This window comes from Ctenopharyngodon idella, chromosome 13, assembly GCF_019924925.1.
Source record: "Ctenopharyngodon idella isolate HZGC_01 chromosome 13, HZGC01, whole genome shotgun sequence".
In the NCBI taxonomy this organism is placed as follows: Eukaryota; Metazoa; Chordata; class Actinopteri; order Cypriniformes; family Xenocyprididae; genus Ctenopharyngodon; species Ctenopharyngodon idella.
Genome location: NC_067232.1, coordinates 23,650,041 through 23,666,335, shown reverse-complemented (window position 1 = coordinate 23,666,335; position 16,295 = coordinate 23,650,041). Strand labels below are relative to the sequence as shown.

General features: G+C 38.4%; 1 protein-coding gene and 1 long non-coding RNA gene across 3 annotated transcripts in view; one reads left to right on the top strand and one right to left on the bottom strand.

The window, feature by feature from the left end:
• LOC127525580 (uncharacterized) overlaps nucleotides 1-13,362 on the top strand; it is a 29,372-nt gene extending 16,010 nt beyond the window's left edge. Inside the window, exon 3 of the long non-coding RNA XR_007933374.1 lies at nucleotides 9,994-13,362. This is a non-coding gene — a long non-coding RNA (uncharacterized LOC127525580). The remainder of the gene's footprint in view (nucleotides 1-9,993) is intronic.
• The window catches only part of gfra4a (GDNF family receptor alpha 4a), a 129,451-nt gene that overhangs the window by 27,870 nt on the left and 85,286 nt on the right, over nucleotides 1-16,295 (bottom strand). For both annotated transcript variants that reach the window (XM_051918227.1, XM_051918226.1), the window contains exons 2-3: nucleotides 4,370-4,648; nucleotides 4,009-4,089 (exon numbers count right to left, since the gene is read on the bottom strand). In XM_051918227.1, the coding sequence (XP_051774187.1) occupies nucleotides 4,009-4,089; nucleotides 4,370-4,648 (360 nt within the window). The remainder of the gene's footprint in view (nucleotides 1-4,008; nucleotides 4,090-4,369; nucleotides 4,649-16,295) is intronic.

Genomic DNA, 16,295 nt, shown 5'->3' with positions numbered 1-16,295 from the left:
CTTGTGTTTCCGGTCTGAAGCATTCGTATGCGTTTGAATGGAAGTCAATGGAACAAAAAGTGCAGTGTTAAAAGTGCGTGCTCGTATGAAGAAAGGGAAAAACCCCAATTGCCTGGTCCAACTTCGGGTTTGTGAGACCGACTATGTGTGCAAGTGAGTATTGTTTGTGGAAAGAGTGCAAAGTTTTTGTCCTAACTAGCCGCGACGGCGACACGCGATGATTCAGTTTTAGAAACGGTTTCTATTTTTTTTTTTTTTTTTTGCGACGTCGCGGCTGGAACAACAACACAAAGTATGATAATGATAGTCTCAGGTACTGTTTATGCTCTTTATTTAATGTTAAAAGCGAATAAATGTGAGTTTGAATATCATTTTGTGTGTCTTTTATAGCCGTACTGAAAGCAACAATGGACAATTCACCTCAGATCTTCAAAATAAATGAAAAGAAACAAGAACGTTCAAACTGTCAGCTCATTGTGAATGTAAAAATGATGTAATATTCATGAATTTGATGTCCATTTCGTTGCGAGTGCCGGGAGCTTGCCGAGAGAGCCCGCCCACGCGCTCTTCTGATTGGTTGTAATTTTTGATTGACATTATCGCGTCTCAGTGTCGCGTCGCGTCTGGTGTTGACAGACATTTTTTGTGTTGTTTTGTTGCTAGAATCTTACCGCATTCTGTTAGGACACGGTGCATGAAGGTCCACCCAAACCTAACCGTCAGTGCGGCAAATCCAAATGTAAAAATGAGATTGTATAAATTCATATGAATTAGTCATCAATTTGTCAACAAAAAATTGTTATTAATCGGCATGAGAGTGTTGAATGCACTTACAAAAGCCTTCCAATTTGATAATTGTTATTTCTTTCTTTGTTCTTATTTTTTTCTTTCATATTCAAGAGATTGTGCTCAATCTGTTGAAAACATACAAATGAGATTGTACAAATTTGCATGCAGTAGCCACAAATGTTGTCAAAACGTAAAATAGTTCTGAATCAGCATGACAGTGTGTTCAATGCACTTACAAAAGCCTTCCAGTTCAATAACTAATGTCATCTATTGTGTCCACTACTCAGTGGACCAGGAATATACATATTGTTCCAGACTCTGTGAATTTTCGTGACGGCCTTGTCCAGCTGTCAGAGCGGCCTGAGTTCTGGAGGTGCGCTCTTGCTCATTGTTCTAATGAGGGTTGAGGTTCACACGGAACGTCTCTTTCTCTCATGTACTAATGAAGGTTTGAGTTGGTCTGCTCAAAGTGGATGTGAGTCTGGGTGGCCCGTGTGTGCTGCTAATGAATAGAGCATGAGTGGGAATGAAAGTTGAATGAGTCTGGTCTCTATCACAGAGCAGGTCCCAGCTGAGACTGGCTGCTCCTGCTGCTTCATTTTTCATATCAGACTAATGTGGGCCGCAGAGAGCCTGCCAGCATTACACTGCTATAGAACTCGCTTTATCTCTCTTTCTCTTTCTCTCTCTCTCTCTCCCATGAGCCATGAACTTTTTTAGCCACTGCCCTCTTCATTGTCATCTTTTCTTCATCTTCACCTCCTCTATATCTTTAAGCATGCTCTATTTGTTAGACATCCCAACAACCATCCCATGGTTTTTCTTTGCTTCCTTCCTTCTGTTTTTGTTTCCTTCCATCCTATCTTTCCCTTCTTTTTTTGCTCTTTTTTTCTTCGTTTCTTTTTCTTCCTTACTTTGCTTCCTTCATTTCTTTGCTTCATCCCCCTTTTCTTCATTCCTTTGCTTCCTTCTTTTCATTTTTCTTCCCATCTTTCTTCTTTGTCTACTTTTCAAATTCTTTAATTCCATCATTTTGTTTTCTTTCTTTCTTTCTTTCTTTCTTTCTTCATTTCTTCTTTGCATGCTTTCTTTGCTTCCTTCCTTTCTGTTGCTTCTTTTCCTTCATTGCTTCCTTTATTCTATCTTTGCTTTCTTCCGTTATTCCTTGCTTTGCTTGCTTCTTTCCTTTCATTATTTCCATCCTCCTTCCTTCCATTCCTTCTGTCCATTGCTTCTTTTGTTCCTTCCTTCCTTCCTTCCATTGCTTCTTTCATTGCTTCCTTCCTTCCTTTACACCTTTGCTTCCTTCCTTCCTTCCTTCCCTAAATTCTTTTCTCCTTTATTTCCATCCTTCCTTCCATTCCTTCCTTTCAATTGCTTCTTACGTTGCTTCCTTCCTTCCTTCGTTGCTTTCTTCCTTCCTTTACTCCTTTGCTTCTTTCTTTCTTTCTTTTTCTTTCTTCCTTTATTTATTTCCTTCATTTGCTTCCTGTCCTTCCTTCCTTCCTTCCTTTGCTTCCTGTCTTTCTTTGCATTTCTTTTGCATTCTTCCTTCCTTCGCTTGCATTTTGCTTCTTTCCTTCCTTCCTTCACTTGCATCCATCCTTTCTTCCTCCCTTTATCTCTCTTGCTTCCTTTCTTCTCTCCCTACTTTCTTTTTTCCTTCATTTCCATCCTTCTGTCCCTCCTTCTGTGCTTATTTCTCTTTATTTTTTGTTTATTTTTTTCCTTTCTTTCTTTCTTTCTTTCTTTCTTTCTTTCTTTCTTTCTTTCTTTCTTTCTTTCTTTCTTTCTTTTCCATCTTCCTTCCTTCCTTCTGTCCTTCCTTCATTTCTTTATTTATTTTTTTCTTTCATATTCAAGAGATTCTGCTCAATCTGTTTTGGCAAGATTTCTCATCCATCATTAAAGGATTTTGCGAGCTTGTGATCAATACTGAGCTAATATTGTGGTACTCATTACATTGCTGTATACACAGATTTTAGATGTAAGTACATCAGAGTTTGTTGGGACCAATCAAACAGTTATTACAGGCCTTACACTTCACACACATACTTACACTCACAAATATATATCTACAATGAAAAATGTATCTTTCAAGGCTAATATAATATATTCAGCAAAGTACATTAAAAGCCTCATGCCCCATGAGTGAGATAATATGTAATAGAAATAGAAACAAAATCAAACATGGAGAGGAAAAAAAATAACAAAAGCACCTGTTTGGGTAAGTGGGCTTTTTAATTTGAGACTGTATTACTGGCAGAACAGCCTGTTACAAGGCCATTATAATGCTGAGAATATATTTCATTAATTTCTCCCATTTTTAACAGTTTCTTTGTCTTTTTTATTATTATTTCTGTGTCTATCCCCCCCCCCCCTTTCTCTCTCTCTCTCCCATCCTCTTTCTAATTTCCACATTTTTGTTTGATCTTTGTTGTCTCAAGCCAGCTTATTAAACGCTCTCTGTGTTTGAGAGTTGAGAGCAGCCATCATTAAAAGTCATGCATGAATGACCGACATTACTTCCATTACTTTGAGGAAATCGTTCTCTGTCCTATCCCCAAGAGTTTAAATGTTATTTTATGTGCGTCTGCTTGGACTCGAGTGTGTCTGTGAGTGTGTGTGTGTGCACGAGAGAGATGATGAGTAAATGGATCATTATGTGCTGCCCTCGGGGTCCATAAAATTCAGCTCATGCCTGAAGCACCCCATAAACTGAGGCTGACAAACTGACAGTTTTAGTCATGTGGCTCCTCCAAAAATAAGTTTCTAAACTTGGTATGCTGCTATTTTGAGGGAACATAATGAGATGGGAGAGAGAGATAAGAAAATGATGAGCGAAAAGACTTGATTAGAAAACTAAATTCTAAAACAAATCATCCGACCGTTTAGTCTTTGTTAGGTCCGATCTGAGAAGCTTTGGCCCACAATGAAATGTTTGTTCTGCTCTTGACAGGTCCCTAATGCATGTCTCATTTCGTAGAAAACACAGTTTATCATCAATAGTGCAGATAAACTCCAGTTATGTTATATCCAAATACATTAAACAAAGTGCTCATGTTTTGCTGTTGTAAGCTGTTAAGCTCTGCCCTATTAATAACTCTTCACTGCTAATGCTTGGCACAGAAGTGACAAAACACATCGTGATCAGTTCCAAATATCAGCTCCAACATCATAGTACATAATCGGCATAGTGTGTCTGTGCAAATCACTGACCTGCAGCGATGGAGGCCAGGCGAACATAATCAAAGCCCCGCTCAACAGGCTCATAGGGGTAATTCTCCACCAAGCTCAGCCCTGTAAACGCACACACAAATAGGGTTTTCGTGGCTATGGTAACAGAGTATTTTGTTTCGGTGAATTAATGAGAGTGTCACAGGTAAAAGTTCAGTTTGAAGTAATGCTTCTATAATGCTAAACTGGTTAGCATATTAAAACGCAGCGTCTAATTAGCATCCATTGAAGTGGTTTCCGGGGACCGCGTGGGTGTGTGGCCATTAGAACTTGTAATTGCATCATTGTGCGAGCGGGTGCTTTGTACGTGACAAAGACAAATTATGAATATGAATTCGCTCACCGTGCAGTACGGACTGCTTGAGGCTCCAGTAGATACTAAGACAGTTCTTCTCTCTCTTCATACCCCGTTTGCACTGGCATCGGTGCAGGGGGCTGGACAGCAGGGCCGTCACTGCGTTCTCACAGTGGTTGCGTGCCCCCGGACCCAGCTTCACGCTCCCGCCGCCTGCGACACACTGCCGCAGCGTTCTCAAGCGCGGGCTGCATGCCTCGTCGCTGGAGCACGAATCTCCCGCTGTCAGACAATCCCACCGGCTCCCGAACACCAGCCGTGGCACCCCTGCACGCAGATCATTTACAGAACATATAGACCTGTCCGTAACACTTAACAATAATTGGCTTCCTAAATTGTCACATTAGTTAACGTTAGTTCAACCATTAAAGGATTAGTTCACTTCAGAATTAAAATTTCTTGATAATTTACTCACCCCCATGCCATCCAGGATCTTTGTCTTTCTTTCTTCAGTCAAAATGAAATTAAGGTTTTTGAGGAAAACATTCCAGGATTTTTCTCCATATAGTGGACTTCACCAGGGTACAACGGGTTGAAGGTCCAAATTACAGTTTCAGTGCAGCTTCAAAGGGCTCTACATGATCCCAGCCGAGGAATAAGGGTCTTATCTAGTGAAATGATTGGTCATTTTCTAAAAATAAAATAAAAATGTATATACTTTTTAACCACAAATGCTCATCTTGCACTGCTCTGCGTTGCGCCACGCATTACGTAATCACATTGGAAAGGTCACACGTGACGTAGGTGGAAGTACCGCGGTAGGGTGAGAAACTCCATCTCATTTTCTCCTCCAACTTCAAAATATTCCGACATCGTTTTACCTTTTTTTTTTTTTTTTTTTTTTTGTAAAGGCTGTTTCACTTAGTCTTTGCACATTCACTTTGTAGACACTGGATAGGTACTTTTGACCCTTCAACCCATTGTACCCTATTGAAGTCCACTATATGGAGAAAAATCCTGGAATATTTTCCTCAAAAACCTTAATTTCTTTTCGCCTGGAGAAAGACATAAACATCTTGGATGACATGAGGGTGAGTGAAATTATCAGGAAATTTTAATTCTGAAGTGAACTAATCCTTTAACTAATATTAAATAACAATGAGCATTACATTTTTTACAGTAATTAAGGCATAATCCACATTCAGCCAGTTGTTATCGCAAATTAAACCCCAATAGAGTGTACATTATCCCGCTTGTTACAAAGTTACTTACCACATATACTGAACACAAATCCTGATTTGAGTTGAAATATTTTATTAGCTTAAGTTTCCGTGAAGAAAAACAGCTCCTAGCAAGCAGCTAGATGAACAAACAAGTTCAAACAAGATGGACATTTAAAGGGTTAGTTCACCCAAAAATGAAAATTCTGTCATTAATTACTCACCCTCATGTCGTTACACACCCGTAAGGCCTTCGTTCATCTTCAGAACACAAATTACGATATTTTTGATAAAATCCAATGGCTCAGTGAGGCCTCCATTGACAGTTAATTTAGACTTTCAAACACCCAGAAAGCTACTAAAAACATATTTAAAACAGTTCATGTGATTACAATGGTTCAACCTTAATGCTATGAAACGACGAGAATACTTTTTGTGTGCCAAAAAAACAAAATAACGACTTTATTCAACAGTATCTAGTGATGGGCGATTTCAAAACACTGCTTCATGAAGCGTCGAAGCTTTACGAATCTTTTGTTTCGAATCAGTGGTTCAGAGCACTGCCAAAGTCACGTGAACCATTGAAATTTCGAAAAGCTTATGATGTAACAAAGCCTCATTTACTGAAATCACTTGACTCTGGCAGTTTGAGATCGTTTGATACGTGCTCCGAACCACTGATTTGCTGTCATTCTCCTACGCTGTTGACTTAGTAAACACAGTGCATCGCTTCTGTGTTTACGTCCGAACGCTGGCTCAGTATTCTTGTCGCTTCATAAAATTAAGGCTGAACCACTGCAGTCACGTGGACTATTTTAACAATGTCTTTAGTACCTTTCTGGGTGTTGACAGTGGTAATTAAATTTGGATGAGTCAGAAAGCTCTCGGATTTTATCAAAAATATCTTAATTTGTGTTCTGAAGATGAATGAAGGTCTTACAGGTGTGGAACGGCATGAGGGTGAGTAATTAATGATAGAATTTTCATTTTTGGGTGAACTAACCCTTTAAGGGATAATGTACAGTTGTAGAACTATAACTTATTATAGAGTCTTTCTCCAAATAAATAATGACGGGGACATTAAATATTGATTTTAGAGGAAATCTTACCTGTTTACTATCTTATAATCCATTACAGTGTACAAAACAATAGTTCTAGCAACAGGATGAACACTTCAACAGTATTACCATGCTTTATATTCATTGTTCATGTTAACTAATGTTAACAAATAGAACCTTTTTGTAAAGTGTTACTGATTTATCATTCATAACAAACTGTGTTATAATATATGTATTGCTGTAAACAAATAGCAAAATTAGGACTCCTGAATGTGGGTGACTAAGGGAATCATTTAAATGTCTATCCTGTGTCAACCTCATCCATTTTCCCCTGCCTTTTCAGTTACTCCACTTGTTTTCAGAGGGTCAGCGAGCAGAAAAGTGTGGAGGACTGAATGACAAACAACCAGAGTTGTTCATCAAAGGATGAAATCATCTTTCCCGAAAATTACCTGCATAATCATATGCGACAAAACAAAACAAAACAGTGCCCTTCTTTGATTGTAAAAATATGAAAAGAGCCCCCATTCAAACCAGAAGTTAATGGCAGAGAATAATTCTGATTTCCCATCATGCATTGTTGTTTTATCTCAAGGGCAATAAATGCATCTCACACATCTGTTTAGCTTAAACCCATGTTAATAACTTCAGCAGGTAAAAATGATTTTAACAGCTGTCTTTAAGTTTCCCAAAACAGTGCACGCATTACCTCATAGTCTTTTAGCTTGTTTATTGTGTGATATATGCAGCAAATATCTTCTATTGCTGTTTACATAATGAGATCTTAAATATCATGATCTCTGCACTGTTTAAAGAAGCCGAATGCAATAATGGTCTTATTGAGAGTAGTTTCAGCCTCAGACGGCCCACCCACGGAGTGCCCACCATCCCTGCCCTGACCATCTGATTAATATAGCATACAAAACTGGCAAGCGTATCTGAAAATTTTAGGTTATTTGTGTTTTTCCACACCAGTCTATGATTGAACCTGCCCCAGGAGCTGCTGATACAGTTCTCAGCCGTCTTTGAGTTCTGTTCTGTGTACCTCCATAACTATCTGGTTTGGTTCAGCTACCGAATCGGACAGAAGGAAAGTGCAATGGACTGTCAGAACTGCTGAGAAGATTATTGGTGCTCCACTGCCCACCCTCCCAAGACCTGTACATCTCCAGACTGAGGAAACAGGCAGGAGAAATCACTTCACACACACACACACACACACACACACACACACACACACACACACACACACACACACACACACACACACACACACACACACACACACACACACAGACACAGGCTGCTGCCTCTTTGAACAGTTGCTACAGAGCACTAGAACATCTAGGCACAAGTTTTTCCCCTCAGGCCATCTACCTCATGAACAATTAAAACTGCCTTATGGGTCTCCTAACAGTGCAATACTACTATTGTGGACATAATCTTAAGTGTGATACGTCGATTCAACTACACGTACATGTTCTATACCTGTACACCCTTGTGATAAAGAAGTACAATGTAGCATACTTTAAAAAAGAGCACTGATTATAGAAATAATATACTTGCATAAGAATATGCTTGAGTGCCAACTGAATGTAATGTTTTCAGACATTTAATTGTATGGTAATTGCAATTAAATGAAACTGTATTATAGTTCATTATAGTAAATCAGAGGTAGTCAACCTTGCTCCTGAAGAGTTCAGCTCCAACCCCAATCAAACACCCCTAGTTTAAATTTATAATAAATTCAATTAGCTGAATATTAGGGTGCTTTTTTGACCCACTTAAGTAGTCCTTTATATGCCATTTCATAATTACTTGTATTGTCTTTGAAATATGATTAAAGTGTGCTGCCGAATATAGTGAAAAGCATTTATGGTTTTAAAAAAATACTTTAAAGTGTTAGTTCACCCAAAAAATTAAAATTAAATCATTAATTACTCACCCTCATGTTGTTCCACACCTGTAAGACCTTCCTTCATCTTCAGAACACAAATTAAGATATTTTTGATTAAATCCGATGGCTCAGTGAGGCCTCCATTGCCAGCAAGATAATTAACACTTTCAGATGCCCAGAAAGCTACTAAAGATATATTTAAAACAGATCATGTGACTACAGTGGTTCAACCTTAATGTTGTGAAGCGACGAGAATAATATTTTGTGCACCAAAAAAACAAAATAACGACTTTATTCAACAATATCTAGTGATGGGCGATTTCAAAACACTGCTTCATGAAGCTTCAAGGCTTTACGAATCTTTTGTTTCAAATCAGTGGTTCAGAGCGTGTATCAAACTGCCAACATCACGGCCCCCAGTGGTGAACCATTGAAATTTTGAAACGCTTATGACATAACGAAGCCTTGTTTACTGAAATCATGTGACTTTGGCAGTTTGATACACACTCCGAACCACAAAAAGTATTCTCGTTGCTTCATAACATTAAGGTTGAACCACTGTAGTCACATGAACTGTTTTAAATGTCTTTAGTAGCTTTCTGGGCATTTGAAATCGTTAATTATCTTGCTGGCGATCACTGAGCCATCGGATTAATCAAAAATATCTTAATTTGTGTTCTGAAGATGAACGAAGGTCTTACAGGTGTGGAACGACATGAGGGTGAGTAAGTAATGACAGAATTTTCATTTTTTGGTGAACTAACCCTTTAAGAAAGCTACACACTCCATCAATTAGGGTTAGAAGAACTGTTCCCAAACATATAACATGCTAGAAACATAATAATCATAGCAATAATGATCCAGTCATAGACTCTTACATATTTGCCTATTTAAATCCAAACAGTGACTTAGTAAGTACATGCAGTTAATTAATATTACTCAGTATCTAAATGTATAATTACACTGTAAAAAGAACACCTTAAAATAAAGTGTAACTGAAACTTTTAGGCCCGGTTTCACAGACAGGGCTTAGATTAAGCCAGGATTACGCCTTAGTTCAATTATGGCATTTAAGTAGTTTTTATAAATGTATAAACCGAGAAAAAAAGATTACTGGTGTGAATCTTGAGACTAAACAATGGCACTAACATATTTTAAGATATATCAGTGCAAGCTGCTTTCAGTTAAAACAGCTCAAACATACATTTTAGTCTGGGACTAGCTTAAACCTAGTCAGACATTGTTACAAAGTGCAGTTTTTAAAAGTGTACTTAAGTGTGTTAAGAAAAACATTGTTATGAAAGTGGTCTTTTATTTCATTTATATTATATTATCTGTGAGTACAGTTTTTTTTTTTTTTTTTTTTTTCTCAAAACATGCTTTTAAGATCTGAAGCACACTACAAGTGCATATTTAATACAATTAAGCACACTTCTTTTCACGAGGGCAAAGTTAATCTTTTTTCTTGTCATATTCTGTTTTTTTTTTTTTCTGTAGTTTTTCTGTTTATGTCACCAAGAGACAAGATGAGACAAGAGAAGAGACGTGACATGATGAGAGGTGAGGAGATGAGATGAGATGAGATGTGACAAGACAAGAAAAGACGATAGAAGAGAAGAGATGAGACGAGAGGAGAGGAGAAAACACGAGATAGACGATCTGTGCGGGAACCTTGCACATCATCTAAGATAAATTCCTAAATGAAGTGAGAGTGTCGCCACAAAAACTAATCTCATTGTGCCTAAAAAGAGACTAATCCAGTGTGCAAGATGAACCTGCTCAATGGATTATGCCATAATCAGATTATTTCTTCATGAAATAATGTACGGGAATGGTTGAAGACTGACAAGCAGCCATTCTGAGAACCTTGCCGCAGTACAGCTGCTACATCAAAGCAGCGGTGCCCAAAGCAATTATGGGAAATCATCTAGTTTGTCACTCACATTGGTTCCAATACTTTACACCTCCCATCAGTGTGCTAAAATTAAACACCCACACACACTTCAACAGAAGAATACCTACATGGACACACAGATAAAAGACACAAATGCTGCCGTAGAGATGGAGCGAAAGGCATTAACATCTGGTAATTAAGTTGATTAACTACAACAATAAAGGGTCTATCTATACTTGTGTGTACATGAGGAAGTCTCTCTGCTAGAGGTTGAGAGGACGACCAGCGCTCTCAGATCTTGCACCCTTGGGTAAGAAACTCACAAAGCTCTCGCACACTTCCTCACAATTAGACCTGCATAGAGACCTTATCGGCACAGAGATGTGCTAATGGTGTATGCGAGCGAGAAAGAGAGAGAGAAAGAAAGCGAGCGCTGTCCCCCTGAGAGATAAGGATCTACAATCCTCAGAGATGCCATCACAGTGAACCTCGGTGTCACTCAGCATTTACTAGGCAGCGTACTCCCCTTATCCTAATACACTGATAGTGTGCTTACCTCTGTCACACAGTCTCTCATGTTCTATTGTGTGTCACCCTTTATGTCCTCAATGTCCATAGGCAATTCTAGACCCTATTTAGAAAGGCTTCAGCCACACTGTTTTTAATCTAGCACCCTTAAAAATCTGTCATCATGGGATTTCTCTTCCACTTGCTCAAAGGAGCGGTTGCAGTAAGCTATTTTAGGGTATTGCCCTCTAAATCCTCCTCTCACCAAAAAACTTTAAAGTTCATTATACATTTATCTAGTCAGTAGCACACCCTAGAACCATGTGACCGAATGTGTCCCGGTTACTAATTTATACTCACTGGTGTTGGCGTAGAAACTGTTATAACCGATTTAGAAATTCCTACCTTCATCCATTTTATATTCAGTGTTGGGGGTAACTCATTACAAGTAATGCGAATTATGTAATAAGATTACTTTATCAAGTAACTAGTAAAGTAACACAATTTACAACAAAATATCTGAGTTACTTTTTCAAATAAGTACTCTGTTTTCCCATGCATTGACTGACAGCTCTCCTGTATAGAGGGTATGCATCAACGTCACTTTCCCAACAGGACACGCTCCCTCAGCTGGACTGAGTGGCAAAAGAACCTGCTGCATGACTGGATTTAATAGGGGAAACTGCGAAAACGCGAGTAAAACAAACGATTACTCTACACCTTGGGCTCGAAAGTGTTCCTTATAACATGTCAAAGAAACCTAATCCATGGATATTGACATGCAGCCAGGAATCTTGTTTCCTGACATTTATATGTGCCTGATTTCGACGCCGGAGAAATACATAAAGCAAATCTGCCAATGAAAGCCTTATATAACTACAATATAGGTAGGTCTAAATTGGAGTGATCACTTATATCAATGTTATATATATCGTCCAGCCCTAAAACTTGTATAGTTTTTGTCAGTGTTTATTTAAAATTATGCAGAATATGAGATGGTAAATATTTAATTTATGAGTTATCAACACAATATATAACAATACAATATATAGGATATGATTTTACTGCAAAATCCAACATTTTGACACAAAATGATAACTGCAAATCCATGTTTCTCTGCCTGGAGTCCAGTTGTTATGTGAATTGCAGCGATCCATTTGCTTCTTTTTTTCTGTAGCTTTCGGCAGTTTGTAAAAATATACCTCAGATTTTGAGTCAAAGTTGTTTGTACAGTCAATCGCAAAGCTCTTTCCCGTTTTGGATGTGTTTTGTGTGTTTTTCGCGACATTCATGCTGAAAACCAATGCTGCCACTCAGTCTTTTGCCACTCAGTGGGCGTAACCGCAGTCATAACAGCCGTCAGTGACGTCACGTGCATACCCTCTATTCCAGAATGGCAGCACAGCTGAAAGGCTGGTTTGTTTGAACTGCGCCTTCTACTGTACTGTATTGTATTTCCTTCAGCCTGACACCGTGTCCTAACCACAGGCGAGGCGATAAAATTCCAGCAACTGTCCACACTAGACGTGACGCGACAACGAGAAGCGATAAGATTAATCAAAAACCACAGCCAATCAGAAGAGAGTGTGGGCGGGATCTCTCGGCAAGAGCACAGCAGACACAATGAAATGGGCAAGTACATAGTAAAATTCATAAATATTACACAATTTAAACATTATTTGAAGTACATACGGTGTGACTGAAACAAACAGTCAAAGAATACACTTGTTTGTTCGCACTGAGTTGACAGTTTGAACTTGTGCCCATTTATTTATTTTCAAGATCTGAGGTGAATTAGCCAGTGTTGTTTTCATTACAACTAAAATGCTGGGAACACAGAATGATATTCTCACATTAGATGCTTTTAACATTAAAGCACATAAACAGTAACTGATATTATCATTGCCATACTTTGTGTTGCTGTTCCACCCGCGATGTCGAGGAGAAATATAAACCGTTTCTGAAATAGAATCATCACGTGTCGCCATCGTGGCTTTTATCGCGTGTTGCGGCATCGCGTCGTGTCTGAGGCTTTATTCATTTAACTTGGTGTGAAAGGGCCTTTACATTTGCCAAAAATAGAACTTTTTGGTGTTATAAAAACAAACAAACAAACAGCCCAGCCCAGCCCAGATTAGAAAAAGTAACGCAAAAGTAACACAACACATTACTTTACAAAAAAGTAACAAAGTAGTTTGTAGTCTAGTAGTTGCTCACTTTGCTTGGCCAAAGTATGTAGTACATACTTTCAGAATATCTGTAACAACTATTGGGCAAATGTTACATCACTTAATTAATATTCATGAGGCAGTCTGATGAACCTCCAACCTCTCATGTTTCTGTGTTTCTATGCAAACTTACACTGCAAAAAGTCAATTCTTGCTCAGCTTTTTTTGTCTTGTTTTCCATTACAAATATATAAGCATACTTAAATCAAGATACATTAACTTGAAAAGCAAAATAACATAATATATATTAAGTTTTTTTTTTTTTTTTTTTTTAATTTAATAAAAAACGAGTTTATGCTTAAAACAAGAAAAACATCAGCCAGTGGGGAAATTTTTTTTTTTTTTTTTTTCCCATTTTAATTAGCCTAAGTGGATTTTTCTTACACCACTGGCATTTTTTCATGTTTTAAGCATAAACTTAAACTTAATTTAAAAAAAAAAAAAAAAATCCCTGAAAACAAGACTTCTTATCTAATGTCATTTTACTTCTCAAGTAAATGTATCTTGATTTAAAAATGTTTACATATTCGTTCTGTAAAACAAGAGAAAAATACTGAGTGAGATATTATTTTATTTTATTATTTGCAATATAATATGAGCCATATTCATGAGCCAGGTTGACAAGGTTTATAATGTGCAACATACATACAATACACACTTATAGATTAATGTGCCCCTGTATAAATTAATGTACATTTACTGATGATCAGCTGCTATTTTAATAGATTTATTTTAGAAATGTAATTGTCGATTTTGAACCTGTGACCTGTTTTATCTTATTTATTTATCAGTGTATCATATAGTATGTGTAGTCCCAAGATATAAACATATGCACTAACACCTGATAGTTTGATAAAAGGCTAAGATTGAAATCCTAGAATCGCCTCTGTCTCTGTACCTTCCCCTCTCTCTTCTTGATTAGTGATTTTAGAATTTTATTTGGCTGGTTATTGATTGGATAAAGGAATCAAATGAAATGTAGAGGAGCTCATAATGATGGAGTGAGCGGATCAGAGGAATGCTGATGATTCTCTGCTGTGCTCTGAGGAGCCTAAAGAAACTGCTGTCAGATCACATCTCGCAGCAGACCTCCGATGGATCAATCAAGAGTCCGGCCCTTAAATCCGAGTGACTCCCTATTGCATACACTTGCCTGTGTAAATCCGTGAACGTGCACTGCGGCTCTCTACAGTCCAGTTTGATATCTCTCATTGTGACTGAGTTGCGTCAGTCGCACACAGGCTGTGTTCTTGTCATCGCAGCCTTAAACTAATAATTGGATCTACTCTAGCCCCTCCTCCCCCCACCAAAAAAAAACTATAACAACTATAATTGTTTTTGAATGAAACACGACCGTGTTTCTATACTGTGAAGCTTAGAAACACCTTTGCTAACAGATTTTTGTTGTTATCAACATCTCTGGACCAACAAGTGGAACAAGCAGGTTTGCATGCTGACCTTACAAAACTAAAGTTGTATTTAATCAGTTACTTTTAACAGGCACACAATGGGGCAATTAACCCTATGAAGCTACTGTATCTTATATGCAAATTTTTAAGGCCTAATCAAAAGCATAATCAAAACTTTCCTGAAAAACCTGTTGTACACAATCTTCTACTGTACATGCCTTCTGTCATCTGACTGATAGTTTATACTTTTTTTTTTTTTTAGCAAGTAAAAAGCCTGTAAACCGTGTGCACGATTTAGCAAACCGAGGGAACGAAATAGTAAACCGTGCACACGATTTAGCAAATCGAGGGAACAAAATAGTAAACCGTGCACACGATTTAGCAAATGGAGGGAACGAAATAGTAAACCGTGCACATGATTTAGCAAATGGAGGGAACGAAATAGTAAATCGTGCGCACTTTGAGCAAATCGAGGGAACGAAATAGTAAACCATGCGCACGTTTGAGCAAATCGAGGAAACGAAATAGTAAACCGTGCGCACATTTGAGCAAATGGAGGGAACGAAATAGTAAATCATGCGCACGTTTGAGCAAATCGAGGGAACGAAATAGTAAATCGTGCGCTCGATTTAGCAAATGGAGGGAACGAAATAGTAAATCGTGCGCTCGATTTAGCAAATGGAGGGAACGAAATAGTAAACCGTGCGCACCTTTGAGCAAATTGAGGGAACGAAATAGTAAATCGTGCGCACGTTTGAGCAAATGGAGGGAACGAAATAGTAAACCGTGCGCACGTTTGAGCAAATGGAGGGAACGAAATAGTAAACCGTGCACGTGATTTAGCAAATGGAGGGAACGGAATAGTAAATCATGCGCACGTTTGAGCAAATGGAGGGAACGAAATAGTAAATCGTGCACACGTTTGAGCAAATGGAGGGAACGAAATAGTAAATCGTGCACACGTTTGAGCAAATGGAGGGAACGAAATAGTAAATCATGCGCACGTTTGAGCAAATCGAGGGAACGAAATAGTAAATCGTGCGCTCGATTTAGAAAATGGAGGGAACGAAATAGTAAATCATGCGCATGTTTGAGCAAATCGAGGGAACAAAACAGTAAATCGTGCGCACGTTTGAGCAAATCGAGGGAACGAAATAGTCAATCGTGCGCTCGATTTAGCAAATGGAGGGAACGAAATAGTAAACCGTGCGCACGTTTGAGCAAATCGAGGGAACGAAATAGTAAATCGTGCGCACGTTTGAGCAAATGGAGGGAACGAAATAGTAAACCGTGCGCACGTTTGAGCAAATGGAGGGAACGAAATAGTAAACCGTGCACGTGATTTAGCAAATGGAGGGAACGGAATAGTAAATCATGCGCACGTTTGAGCAAATGGAGGGAACGAAATAGTAAATCGTGCACACGTTTGAGCAAATGGAGGGAACGAAATAGTAAATCGTGCACATGTTTGAGCAAATGGAGGGAACGAAATAGTAAATCATGCGCACGTTTGAGCAAATCGAGGGAACGAAATAGTAAATTGTGCGCTCGATTTAGCAAATGGAGGGAACGAAATAGTAAATCATGCGCACGTTTGAGCAAATCGAGGGAACAAAACAGTAAATCGTGCGCACGTTTGAGCAAATCGAGGGAACGAAATAGTAAATCGTGCGCTCGATTTAGCAAATGGAGGGAACGAAATAGTAAATTGTGCACATGTTTGAGCAAATCGAGGGAACGAAATAGTAAATCGTGCGCTCG